This window comes from Erigeron canadensis, chromosome 1 (genome assembly GCF_010389155.1).
Source record: "Erigeron canadensis isolate Cc75 chromosome 1, C_canadensis_v1, whole genome shotgun sequence".
Taxonomy (NCBI): domain Eukaryota; kingdom Viridiplantae; phylum Streptophyta; class Magnoliopsida; order Asterales; family Asteraceae; genus Erigeron; species Erigeron canadensis.
The window spans coordinates 43,981,066-43,995,316 of NC_057761.1; the positions used below are offsets into that span (position 1 = coordinate 43,981,066).

Sequence of the window (14,251 nt, forward strand, 5' to 3'; positions counted from 1 at the left end):
AAAAACATCATTTTGATGCATTAAAAGTCCATAAAACTAACATAGTGCTTAACTAATTATCATTATTTAAGTGTTTAACAACACATTGATCCGTCAAAATCAAAAAAATCACGTTTTTTGGTGGATGCATTATTTTCAAGAATATGCATCCAAGATGGATGCACAAAACAAAAAACATGATTTTCTTGATTTTGACAGGCCAATGTGTTGTTATACACTTAAATAATGATAATTAGTTAAGCACTATGTTAGTTTTATGGACTTTTAATGCATCAAAATGATGTTTTTTAAGTATTCTCACTGTTCCTATTTTAAGACTGTTCTCACTGGAATGTTACCCTATACATATATATATATATATATATATAGAGGAAAGTTAGTTTGAGAACCCTTAAAAAAAAAAGAACGCGAGAACCAATCCTGGCCATTGATTTTGATCTTGATGATATTTAATTTTCTCTCTCCTCATTTTCACCCAATTCATTCAAATGGTTTTATCTCACAAATCGTACATCGTTAAACGAAAAAAAAAGCATGGGTAGTCTTAAAATTTCGTGCTCTTTCATTAGAGATGCGACTTGATATACTTTTGACAAACTTTTAAATTTCGATTTTTTTTTTAATTATTTTTTTTAGCGATAATCCTACACATGTGTAGGATGTATATCCTATACATGTGTAGGACGTCCTACATACATCATACACATCCTACACATGTGCAGGTAAAAAAAAATTGGAAAAAAAAAAAATTTCGAAATTTAAAAGTTTGTCAAAAGTATATCAAGTCGCATCTCTAATGAAAGAGGACGAAATTTTAAGACTACCCATGGTTTTTTTTTCGTCTAACGATGCACGGTTTGTGAGATAAAACGTTTTGAAAAATTTGGATGAAAGTGATGAGAGAGAAAAAAGGAGATGAGATGTGTGGCCCAGATTGGTTCTCGCGTTCTTTTTTTTTTTATGGTTCTTAAAATAACCCACCCATATATATATATGTGTGTGTGCGCGCGCGCGCAACCAATATATTTAAATTTGCTTATTTTCGTTTTCAATCAGATCCTTTACGATATACATAAATTGATTTTTCAATTAGAACTTTCTAGTATTGGCATTATTTTCTGAACCAATATTCAAGGTTGGCGTGTAAAAATAGTTCCATATATGTCATAATATATATCACTACAAACATATTTATACAAAACTATTGTGGTCCAAAAGATGTATATACACAAAAATAGATATTAGTTTGCATCACCAAAATTTCTAATAGAAAGAATCAAGCAAATTAGTCGTTGAACAAAGTCTTATGGCCACAAATGACACCATAATGAAGAAATAATGAGGACATCATGTTGCAATACGTGTATTCTTACTATGTACGTGCTTTTTTTCAAATCATTTGTCATTGGAATTCGATGTCGGATTTCTTAATAGAAAAAGAATATGCCCTGCGAAATGTACCTCATAGAATCTTGTAGAAAGAGGACCACGAACCTGCTTTTGGACATTTTCTGCTTGCTCTCTTTTGTACTTCAACTTCAAGTATGAATGGGTTGGGTTAGTTTTTTTCTTTTTTAACAAAACTATGTGTTAGCTGCCTAGTATACGGCCCATGTATATACTTGATGTGTCCAGCCCGTGTGAAGCCCACAATCTGCTTGCTCTTTACTGTTTTTGTATTAGCTTAGTTTACAACCCATATCTATATTTTTTTGTATCCGGCCCGTGAAGCCCACAAGTAATTGTATGATAATATACGAGGACTCGAGGAGTATATTAGTATTATCATAGTATGCAAGATGTAGCCTTTATTAATTTTAATTTATGATTACCAGTGTACTTTGAATCTTGTCTTGAGCAAAACACTTATCGGTGGTTAGAGACTTAGAAAAAAGCTTCAAACCGGTCATAGACAAAAATAACAAAATAACAGGTTTGGCTGCTACCTCTAAGCCAAATATAACTCGTGATTCCCGTTTAATCTGAGTAGAAAAACCCTATCCATTTTAGTGTATGTTTAAAAACTCGTTCCTTATTTTGCTACAAGAATATTCAAAATGTTTTTTTTTTTTCTCCTTTGCTAACAATTGCTCTGTAGTTAAAAACGAACATTCAAATTATCGGTCTTCATACAGATATATACATCTACACATATGTATAAGACATGGATGAATGCATGAGAATATATCATTCTGGTGATTGCAAGTTTGCAACTAGTGATGTGTCTTAAAATTAGTGGTAATTAACTGGTATGTATCATGAATATATTTTTTTGAATGACTAGAAAAAGTTTAGAAAATTCGATAGCAGTTTAATTACATTCAAACCAACTCCACTTAGGTGAGTTATTCAGGATATTTTTTAAATCCATTATGTGAGCTTCTTATCTCAAGGTATTTTCCATGAGGAAGGAGTAGGAAGTTCAGTAAATCACTGGTTAAAATTGCACCCAACACGTCTGAATCGAAACTAGCTAAAAAAAAAAAAGTGGTTAAATTACATTCATTAAAGCCGAATGTTCAACTTATTCTACAAAGCAAGATATATACGGATATACCTAATCAAATATCGATAACTAATAAGAATAAAAAATAAAAACTAAAAAAGAACATTAAAATAAAAACTAAAAAAGAACATTATTATTTTATGGTTATACTAGTTAATTAACCCGGGTTTAACCCGGGCATATCAATCAAAGTTCTATAAAAACATATTTTCGCCACCGAAGTTACGATAGTTTAACAGTACTCGTATTCTCAAAAGTCAAAATAGTACATCTTATAAGTTATAATTAGTTTATTAACTTGCATAATATGTGGATAATTAAAAATCTGTTATAACAAAATTATTTAGATGATGAAACTTAAAAGACAATGTATAAAGTGTTTTGTCATTAAAAAATATATATATTTTAAAAAAATGACATTATAAAATAACAAAAATAAAAATGTAATAAATTGTAAGAAGAAAAGTGATTATGACATCATAAATAAATTTTTAAAAAAATAAAACTTAATTTTAAGAAATAATTTGGATGTGGCAAATAAGCAATATTTATGGAATAATGATGTCACAACAATCCTCTTTTATTTAATATAAAGATAAAGATATAGCAGTTTGTATTGTAAATAACATTACAACTCCTTGCATAATTTTCAAACACAATTCCATACTAAGCATTTTAACAATTGCTAATTTTTGCAGCAATTATTATGATTGTGCCATGTACAATGTGTCAAACATGAAAACAAAAATATATATTGTTTTTAATAGTTATACAACAAACATAAAAAACGGTAGATTGATAGGAACTGTTTGATTCCATATACCGAATTGATACCCATATAACCCCCAACAGTGATAGTGTCAAGGTAATTCAACCATTTAAATTCAATTCTGCCTCCGGCAAGATTCTAACCCAGGTTGCTCCTAGAAAGTGAAAGTTGGTGAAGTTATATAACAAACAAACGTATAAACTAAAATTAATGTATTTTTTGAACTGATATCAAATACTAGAAGAGAACAACAAATTAAGAAAAAACGTACTTCAAAAGAATATATTCTAAAGTATGCTAAGATTAAGCTTTCCTAAATGTGTGAATACCTTTTAATTTTCCAAATGGATAAATATATAAGAAAAACACAAATATAGAGAAAGGAAAAAAAACAAGGGGAAAAAAAAAAAGGATTTAAGGGATTTGAACCTGACGTGAATCGAACACGCAACCTTCTGATCTGGAGTCAGACGCGCTACCATTGCGCCACAGATCCTGTTGATTATATCAGCTCATGTTAGCTTATATATTATATTTCTAATAAGTTCTGCGTGCATGGTTTGTATGCATTGATCGATATATACGGAAATGTTTGCTTTCTGACTTTTACCAATTATTAGTCAAAGGTCAATTAAATTAATAGCAAACGTAATAAATTGTTACAAGTAAATGTTTAAAAATGGCCATGCATTAAGATAATTCGTCTTTATATTTATTTGAGACTGAAGCCGCTTTTGACTTTTTGTTTGGGCATAAACAATCTGGGCTTTACGGCCCATCAACTAGATACATGATAAACCCAAAATGCGGACCCATTATCAGAAAATCCATAGATATTTATCGATTTCCTGCGAAAACTAGCAGCAATCAATCAAGCAACCAGACAATTTAATGGTGACGACTCTCCTTTCACTTACAATATTATAAGTTCAAAAAATTTTAATTATATATTCATTGATTATTAGGGTTTGAAAATGTTGATAATAGGTAGGTGAAATAAAAGAACTTGATGCTTTGTTTGATTACATTCGTGGCTGTATAGAAATTGTTCCCCTAGATGAAAGTTCGTGTATATTCATATTCATATAACTATATAAATCCTTATAAAACATACATACACCTTTTTGTTGAAATGTTACAAAATTTGATATGCGAAATGAACGATATAGCCCAACAGCTTACATCTTAATTAATACTTAATTATAAATTTACTCAAATTGTATGATCAAGTTACGCTATTTGAATTTGAATCACTGAAAATGATGATGATGATGATTCTACTCTTGTTATTCCGTTCAAACGCAAGAAATATTCTTATTCTGCTGTAAGTCATTTTATTAAGTGCGTGAAAGTATTTTAAACTAATCTATTTTAGTGAATTGCTATTATACGCATTAAATTTTCTAAACAAAAGAATATGTTTACTTCATATTTTGAATATCATGAGTAATAGTTTATATTGGGTTTGTTAAACACAGCCCTAAGATTTTAAGGGTAAGCTTTTGATATGAAAAGTAAAAAAATTTTATGCACGTTAAGTGCAACTTTAAAAGTTTCATATGACATGTTCCTATATAATATCATCTTTGTGTGTTTGTCTCTAATGTATACGTGTCACAAACATAAACGGTTCAAAACTTGATAACATCTTTATTATAAGTTAGTTTACGTTCAAAAATAACAATGACATACAAGTATTATCAAAAAAAAAAAAAGTATTAAGTTTGTTAAATATGTTAACCCATTGCTGTTCCAAAAAATAAAAAAATAAAATAAATAATGTTTACCCATTCCTTTTTTGGTATAAAATTCTCCAAACGAAAGAAAAAAATCGTTTACTTTGACCAAAGAGTGAAATAAACCAGATTTTATCTATCGAATACCTATAATACCCTTGTACTAATGTCATATCTTCAAATGCACCCCCCTCTTCTATATCCAACAAAATTCATAACAAACAAACAAACCCTAACAATCCTGCAATGTTTCATTAATCATCAATGGCTTATTAACAAACAGGTTAGCGGCTCATATCTGATTCTATCTTGTTTTGTTTTATTTCTAAAATTTTAATATGAATTTATATCTTAGAAATATAAAACTCTCAATTAAGTTAAATCTGGCAACCAGAAATTATCCTAGTCTTGTAATTTTAATGAATTTGGGTGTTATTTATATGACTATATAAATTTAATTTATTATAGTTTAGCTGTTATTAGGTATGTTGTTTTTTTCTGTTTGTATATTTCTGTTTAATGTGGATATGTGTATGCGTATGATAGAGATTTATGTTTTAAACTTTGGCCTTAGTTTGTTTATTCCGGTATGTAAGTGTTTTGTTGTATGCATCAAACTTCCAGCTCATTGCTATTGCATGTATCTGGTGATTTCTTTGTCAGGTTTAATAGATAGAATAGTGTTTGGTTCTAGGTACATTTAGAAGAAAGCATCACCCTTTTCTTTTATTGATTAGTTTAATTCTAGTTTACGATACACCCTATATCCCCATAGCAATTTAAGGGGGTGTTTGGTATTGCGATTAGAAATGGGAATGTGAATAGTGTGTTTTCCAGTTGCAAATAATCAATTTCAAAGTTATAGTTTTAAGTTTGGATAATCCGTTAAGCCTTAGGAGTAGCTGCAAGAAAAGTAATATTGATTATCTAACTATATGCCATTTTGTTGTTTGAATTTGACTATATCACACCCATTTTGTTATAAGAAGTAGCAATGCCAAATACCCCATATGTCTGTAGAAGAGAATCTTCAACTTATCAGTTTGTTTCTTTGTATAGGCTTCAACAATGACCAACACCTGTGTCACAAGTCTCCGCGGTATAATATGCTATAAACCACCGCCAATTCACTTCCCCAAAGGAAATAACTTTCAAGCTTGCGTTTTTAAAAGACTGCACAATGCTCCATTGACCGCATTAGTTTACCCCTCTCAACCATTGACTTGGACTTTAAATAATCAGCTTTCTCAGTCAGATTCCCCCGCCCAACGTTCAGAGGAATGGTTCGCCCTTCGAAGGGACAAATTGACTACTAGCGCCTTTAGTACCGCTCTTGGTTTTTGGAAGGGCAGGCGTAGGTATGAACTTTGGCACGAGAAAGTTTTTATTTCCGATACAGAATCTATGCTCACGCCCGCCTCAATTCAGGCCATGGAGTGGGGTGTAGTTAATGAAGCAAAAGCCATTGAGAAATATAAAAGCATCACAGGTCGTGAAGTAAGTTCATTAGCGTTTGCCACACATTCGGAAAATAAGTTTGATTGGATTGGTGCATCTCCAGACGGGCTTCTTGGGTGTTCCCCCAATTTAGGGATACTTGAAGTAAAGTGTCCATTTAACAAAGGGAAACCCGGCGTAGCTTTACCTTGGACCAATATGCCTTACTATTATATGCCTCAGGTTCAGGGTCAAATGGAAGTTATGGACAGAGAATGGGTTGATTTGTATTGCTGGACACTAAATGGGAGTACCATATTTCGTGTATGTAGAAATCGAGAATATTGGATGTTGATTCATGGTATTTTACGGGAGTTTTGGTGGGAAAATGTGGTACCCGCTAAAGAAGCTTTGGCGATGGGAAGTGAGGAAGAAGCCAAGAAATATGAACCAATATCAACACATAAGCTAACGGGATTGGTGATCCAAAAGAGCAAAGAGTTGGCCAGCGGCTCAAAGCTTCTATGTCGAGAAATTGCAGGGCATATTGAATTCTTTAGGTAACACTATTGCTTCATTCTAAAGTAACAAAGCTTCTGTTGGAATTTGGCAAAATGAGTGGGTTGGGTAGCAGGTTGAACCATGTTGGATGTATCAGACCATTGCAGCAACTCCTCTTTGTCCAATGTCCATGTCTTCATTTTGTATACAATTAGTTTAGTGGATAACTATATATGATCACAGGTTACATTACTTGACATGTAATCTAATTTCTTCAACAATTCAAGACATCATAAGCATTTGGATATATGTGGGATGGCTTTTGCCCTGATAGCCCGTTCAATCCGTTTGGCCCGTTTCATTTTTAGCTGGAGTTTCTTTTTTTCTAGCCTGCTTTGCCCATTGCCAATAAAATACAATTTGAATTAACTCGGTATCATAGAAATGGTCAACATTTCCACCTATAGGCTATTGTATGATTCCTATTTTTAGAGGACTGATGCATAAGTTTGACCTTTGAAGGTCCACCGAAGCATGTTAATCTTTTATTTTTATTTATTATTTTAAAATTCAGGTTATTTTTGTGTTCCCTGATCACCAACACATTTTCTGCATGGTTGACTGAAGTTTTTCCAAGATTGAAATACTGCCATAGAATTTTGAGGCCTAGCATGTATTTAGATATCAAAGTTTGACTATACCCATGTTGACCTCATGAGTTTGATCAAAAACAAGTCAAAATCCATCGAACAATAATAGATAACACAGAAGGATGGGAGTAGATTTATAATGATTTTTTGCACAGATTCGGATTATAATTCTAAATTTCTTGCATCAGATAACAATTTTGCCAGGTAAAAAGAAAGAAAAAGAGACCGAAAGATGGATGTTTTTGGCTCAAAGGGAACCTCATGGGCTGATCAGTGGGACCCGGTGCAGGATTCCCCGCCTAATGGGAAGGACAAGAAGGTTAAAGGTGGATCCATGAAGGGCAAAGGTGCATTGAAGTCGATTTTCATGCTTGCGTGGATGAAGAATCTTGGCAAGAAGTCTGACAACTAATCATAAAAGCATTAATAATTTTGTAAAGTATATTTTCGTGATTCTTTCATTTGTGTAACTTTCCGGAAGATCTAAAATGACTTCCGACAAAAGTTAGTTCATCGTTTGTCCCTAGATACGTTACATCTTCTGGTGATCTTCATATCCATGTAAACCATGAATGTGAAGGATGATTTATCTCGTGGAAAACTGGATCATCAAACAAATCCGCGGCCATATGAGATGGCAAAATGAATGGGTTGGTCTAGTGATTAAAACAAGTCAAGATCAAAGAACCTATATTAGGGTACATGGAAGCACAAGTCTTGTCGGGTTGGCTCAAAACATTTTTGCTTATCAATGATTATTTTTTTGGATATTAAGTTACACTTCATATTATACAAATTTTGTCATATGCCGAGTGATAACAGTCCAACCTTCATATTATAGCTGTTTAGAGTTGTTATTCAATGAGGATTTGAGAATGTGCACTACAAAACTAAAAATTCCAAAGAACCTTCAATAACTGAATCTTTTAACCAGAAGTGCAGCCATGCCTAAAAGCTGACACTGAACTGATCTTCTGAAAAGGGCAACTGCTTTGACATCCCGCTGACAGGTCCAGGATTTGACATGGTAAAGCTAAAACTTGTATATTATGGTCGAAGGGACATGAGAGATTGAATTTGAATACATGACTCTTGCTTTCATGTTCCATGTCTTAAACTCATCATTTCCTTCCATGGGTAAGTTGGAAGACTCCTCCATATTCGTAGAAATCATCCAACCTCAAAGAGGAATGTTTATACTAACTTAAATTTGCAGACCAAAGACCAAGATCAAAATTTTTATGCTTTGTTGGGTATTTGAGAAAATTTACCTATCATCTTAATGTAGCTAAACAAAAACCAAATTACATCATACAAATAATTGGAACTCTAAATTATCACATTTTACAGTTAACTTACTCAAGTTTGGTTTAGTTCGCTAACTTTAACGTTTACATGGCACCCCTTCCCGTTGTGATAATAATACTATAGTAGTAGTAGTAGTAGTTGTAGCTTGTACCCAATATTCGTGGAGTATCGTCTTGTTATGCATTTGTCACATCCAGTACTCAAAATGATCACGTGAAAGCAATTATGTATAAAACCTTGGTCAACCAAGATATGATAATGTCATCATGAATTGTACTCGTGTACCTTAAACTACTACAGTAATTACTACGTCATATCTTTTGGTACACGCTGCATTTCCTCAATTTTTTGGGCTACCAAATATGACTTGCGAATTTGCTTTTTATAACATCAACATAACCAACATCAGAAGAGTTAATACATTACATAAGGTGCCAAATACAACAATAATACGTGGTTAACCAACATAAAACAAAGAAAGGGTCTGTAAACCTTCAAATGTAGGTAAATACGGTCCAGACAAGAAACCCTACCTATGTACAGGGGCAGCTCAATCTAGTAAATGTGGACCAGCGCAAACCCAAAAAGCTCCAACCGGGTTCCACAATGGTATCCTTGATTCGAACATACCATATCATTGTAGCTGCTAACGAGGTTGAACCATCATGATCTCGCTCTTCAGCATACACATCCTGACCCCTGGTCTCATTAGATGCAATGAAAAAACCATCCAAGCTTAACATGATCATGATTATGTTCACATGTAGTAGCACAATCATCGTGATCATGTGTGATACACTTGACAAGGTACGAAAAACACTTAACAAGAAAAGTAGCAGCAGCTTGATCCTGCTTCAGATCACGTGGGACAGACTTCTCATGTGAGGTAGTAGCCAAGTAGGCACCCCGGTCATGAGCAAAGCATGCAAGTTCTCAAACTGGGAACAAGTACGGCCTGAAACGTATCCCCACGCTCATTAACCAATCACCCCTTTCTTTATCCAACTTCCATATATATTTTTACTCTTTTCACTTCTATATTTCAGTAGTCTCAACCTTTGACCAGGGAACCATACGGGGCTCTTTAACATTAACCAACTAAAGATTCAGACACATCACTCACCTTCAACCATCAATAAATCAAATGTGGAACTTACTGCCACCTAGCCAAGAAGACTAACCTGCGTTTCATGTGGCTCTTGACACCTTGGCAGCTGTTTCAAACACTCTGAACAAAGATACTCCAACGAGAATGTTTCTTCATATTCACTATTGTGTACACACCTCCCACATTCAGCGCACCGAGGTATGCAAATTATGCAGGCCCTACATTTATCTTTCGGTTGACAACAATCAGCCGGACAATCATATACAAGCCTCAAATTATGACATCTAGGACATATTTCAACATCAATAGCACGATCATCATCAGATGGCAAATATAAGTTCGGACGGTGATAATAATGCGGACTGTAATCACTTTTCTGAATGCCCAACAAATTCTTCAATACTTCAAAGTGATCAAGCGTTATCCCATAAAACCCACCTGTTCTTATATACCTAATACCAGCTGTTCCGGTACTCGAAGTAAAAGCCTTCAGGTTATTCAAAATACCATCAATACTAAGTCTTGTACATCCCGGAATGAACAACTACATTAAAGTTATTTACAAAAGTTAGTTTGCAAAAAACATTCTGTATAACAAATATAAGCAAGATCTATAAGTTTAAAACAAGTGTTACCTTGGTCAATTTTGGGTTAGTTTCAAGCACGCGTCTCAGACCATCATCTGTGATCTTGGGACATTTAATTAGACTCAAACACTGAAGATTACCGTCAGCCCGCTTAGTTAACCGAACAAGAACATCATCGGTAATCCTCTCATTCAACGGCTGATCAACATAAACATTCCTCCATAAAAGAGAATCACTACGAATAGCAGAACACAATGATTTACAAACACGCTCGACCACAAGAAGATCCTTCATTCCTAAATAACTAAGAGCAAGAACAAAAGCCTCATGAGGCTCGCTGCCAATCACATCAGGACAACTAACAAACCCTTCAGATTTCCTAACAACAAAACCATCATTCCCAAAACTAAAACCTTTATGATACTGATCATGATGACACATCAAACCGCTAGGAAACGATTGAAATCTTAACGCACTATTCCAAAAGAAACTAAAACCTGCAAACAACGACCCATAATCCTCTTTACAATTCACAACCCGGTTTTTCATATAATCACCATAATCCCATTCTAATTCGCCTAACCATCCTGTAATAGCTGTAAAGGTAGTACTTATATCTATATCCATACCAAACGGATCGGATGGCAATAAATCGATAATGTCTTTCGATTCCGGTGTTCCCCCCATATCATATCCCTCACCCCCTTTCTCCTGCATACCCCCAAACGGTGATACCGGACGGTGCGAAAAATTCAATGCCATTCTATCACAAACCCTAACAGAGACTAAAATCAAACAGATAAAAGGAAAAAGAGACTTTATTTTTATTTTGTTTTTTAAAGATAAAAAATTCAACTTTTTTATTTTGTTTTTTCCTTTTTATAGATAGAAACAAAAAAAACCCTCAATTTTGGGGGTAAACTAAAAAAACACGCGCCAAAAATTTCACAGGATATTTCTTCTAAAATTTACATTTACATAAATACATATACATATATATATATCAGCTATTATATATTAGATTATATTATATTATATACAAATATTATAAAGCGTGTGATATGATTTGATATTAATCAAGAAACAAAAAATACTATACAAATTTCATATATATATATCTAAAAAAAAGACCTAAATTCACATAATAATAAAAATCAAATAAGAAATTGATGAAATTAATTAATGACAAGTGAAAAAAAATAAAACCTGATTAATTAATTGATATATATTTATAAAGAAAATACAAACAAACCCTAAATACCGGCGAGATAAATTTTCCGGTGAGATCGAATTTTGTTCCGGCGGGGAAAGGCAATCGGAGATGACGTGAAAGAATTGAAGATGAATGTGTAAGGAATCGGAAAAGAATTATGGCGAATTTTTAGAGAGAAAAAGTGTGGGAGGGATTTTAGAGAGGGAAAGAGTGGAAAAATAAAAATAAAAGGGGAAATTGTGTGAATTTTGTAATGTGAAAGGGGTGGTGGTATTGGTGTGAGTTGGAGACCGACACGTGTCTGGTTATTAGGATGAATTTTACTGGTTTGTAGGTGTATAGGAAGGAGATGTGGCGGGAGTATTCTACATATGGTTTTGTGCCTTACTCCTGGTCGTAATTTACATGTTTTTATCGGGTATCCGCTTAGGGTGGACGGAGTCGTACTGGGAGCGGACCGGTATCGGGTCGGATTCCGATGGAACACCGCTCCGACCCTCCGGTACCGGTGGAGAGGGGAGCGTAGTGGGGAGCGTGGTGCCGGATCTCGTGCCTTTGAATTCGACCGTTACAAAAAAAAAACATGGGGCCCACATGAAAACGTCTCTCTCTTGCTTCTTCTTTCCTTCTTCTTTCTTTCTTCTTTCTGCACTTCGTTTTTTTTTTCTTTCAACACACAAATCACACACACAAATAACACACACATATATCTATATTTTCGGAATCATGAACCCTTTCTTCAACAATCCTTTATTTCTTGACAATCACGGCCCAACACCCTCAAATTTCCAATCGGACTCGAGTTCATCCGACGAGACGGAACAGTTTATTAATTTATTCACAATGGCGCATTATGCGATTCAACAGGATGTCCGTGATACTGCCTCCTCTTCAAGAACGTATACAAGACACGACGATCGTGGTGAGTCTCACAACCGTCTTTTTCGAGATTATTTTGCCGAGGAACCGAAATTTAATGAGACTTTTTTTAGACAACGGTTTCGTATGAGTAGACGGTTGTTTGTGAAGATAGCTTCAGATTTGGAAAACAATTTTAGTTTTTTTCAAAGGAAGATCGACGCTCGTGGTAAATGGGGGTTTTCAGCTTTACAGAGATGCACATCTGCAGTTCGCCAGTTAGGATACGGTAGTAATCCCGACAGTTTAGATGATTACCTAAATATGTCGGAAAGATCGTCACGTGACACCCTTAATGCTTTTTGTGATGGAGTTATTAAGTTATATCGGCATGAATATTTGCGTAGGCCAACGCGTACTGATACGCAACACATTCTTGATCATCATGCGTCTTATCATGGTTTCCCCGGCATGTTAGGTATATCTTTACTTAATATATATATATATATATATATTTATATATATTACGTAGTTTAGTTAATAATGTATATATATATTACGTAGTTTAGTTAATATTTTCGGTTTAATAAATGTATTTATAGGGAGTCTTGATTGTACACACTGGACTTGGGATAATTGTCCAGTAGCTTGGCGTGGCCAGTACACGCGAGGTGATCATCACGGGCCGACGATATAGCTTGAAGCAGTTGCATCACAGGATTGTTGGATTTGGCACGCATACTTTGGTTTTGCCGGTTCAAACAACGACATTAATGTGTTGAACCAATCTCCTTTGTTCAATCCTTTTGAAGACGGCACAACACCGTTGGTTCCTTTCACTGTAAATGGAACCGAATATCAGTACCCGTATTTTCTCGTAGATGGGATCTACCCAAGATATGCGATGTTTGTGAAAACGATTTCCCATCCAACCGGTGAGAAAAGGATTCGATATGCTAAGGCACAGGAGGCTGCAAGGAAGGATGTGGAGTGAGCTTTTGGTATTATAAAAAAAAATGGAAAATACTTAGAGAACCGGCACGACAAATGGAAGAAACCCCCATCCGTAAGATTATGTATGCGTGTTGTATTCTTCACAACATGATTTTAAAAGACGAGGACCACGCTATAAGTCTTGATTACATTCCAGATCCCCCGGTTGCGCCACAGCCATCGGATGAACGACTGTTTAAGATACAGAACCCAAACGTTCACGAGGATCTTAAGATGGATCTCATTGACCATATTCATCGCACATTCATCCCGGGCATCGATCGCTAGTTTATTTATGTATTGTGTTGTCGTTTCGTTTAATATTGTAGTTTGATGTTTTATTTTGTACTTTTTTATATTTAATATTTGTATTACTTTGAAATTATTAAATAAAATGTTTTAGTCTTAAAAATAAATAGAAATTAAATTAAATAGAAAAGGGTGGGGAGGGGAGGGGTGGCGAGGTGCTCCTAGCAATCAGGAAAGGGAGGAGAAGAAAAATCGGGGAGGGGAGGGGAGGAGTGGGCAAGCCCTCCCCCCACCCTTATAAACTTTTTGTTTATGATTTTTTTAAGGGGGAAGTCA

At 34.4% G+C, this 14,251-nt stretch overlaps 3 protein-coding genes and 1 non-coding gene across 4 annotated transcripts; 2 read left to right on the plus strand and 2 right to left on the minus strand.

The window, feature by feature from the left end:
- Positions 1-3,699: 3,699 nt before the first annotated feature.
- Positions 3,700-3,771, minus strand: TRNAW-CCA. Its single transcript has one exon. It is a non-coding gene; the product is annotated as a tRNA-Trp (tRNA).
- Positions 3,772-5,206: 1,435 nt separating this feature from the next.
- Positions 5,207-8,405, plus strand: LOC122608923. The gene is made up of 3 exons (XM_043781995.1): positions 5,207-5,294; positions 6,071-7,008; positions 7,804-8,405. The coding sequence occupies exons 2-3, from the start codon at positions 6,080-6,082 to the stop codon at positions 7,805-7,807; spliced, it is 933 nt and encodes a 310-aa protein (XP_043637930.1). The 5' UTR covers positions 5,207-5,294; positions 6,071-6,079; the 3' UTR covers positions 7,808-8,405.
- Positions 8,406-9,270: 865 nt separating this feature from the next.
- On the minus strand, positions 9,271-11,452 carry LOC122610461 (F-box protein SKIP14-like). The gene is made up of 2 exons (XM_043783449.1): positions 10,651-11,452; positions 9,271-10,559 (listed from the first exon to the last, which is right to left on the minus strand). Exons 1-2 carry the CDS (start codon positions 11,362-11,364, stop codon positions 10,071-10,073), a joined length of 1,203 nt encoding a protein of 400 aa, XP_043639384.1. The 5' UTR covers positions 11,365-11,452; the 3' UTR covers positions 9,271-10,070.
- A 1,206-nt stretch (positions 11,453-12,658) lies between these two features.
- On the plus strand, positions 12,659-13,667 carry LOC122593145. Its single transcript, XM_043765511.1, has 2 exons — positions 12,659-13,088; positions 13,486-13,667. Exons 1-2 carry the CDS (start codon positions 12,659-12,661, stop codon positions 13,665-13,667), a joined length of 612 nt encoding a protein of 203 aa, XP_043621446.1.
- The last annotated feature ends 584 nt before the right edge of the window (positions 13,668-14,251 follow it).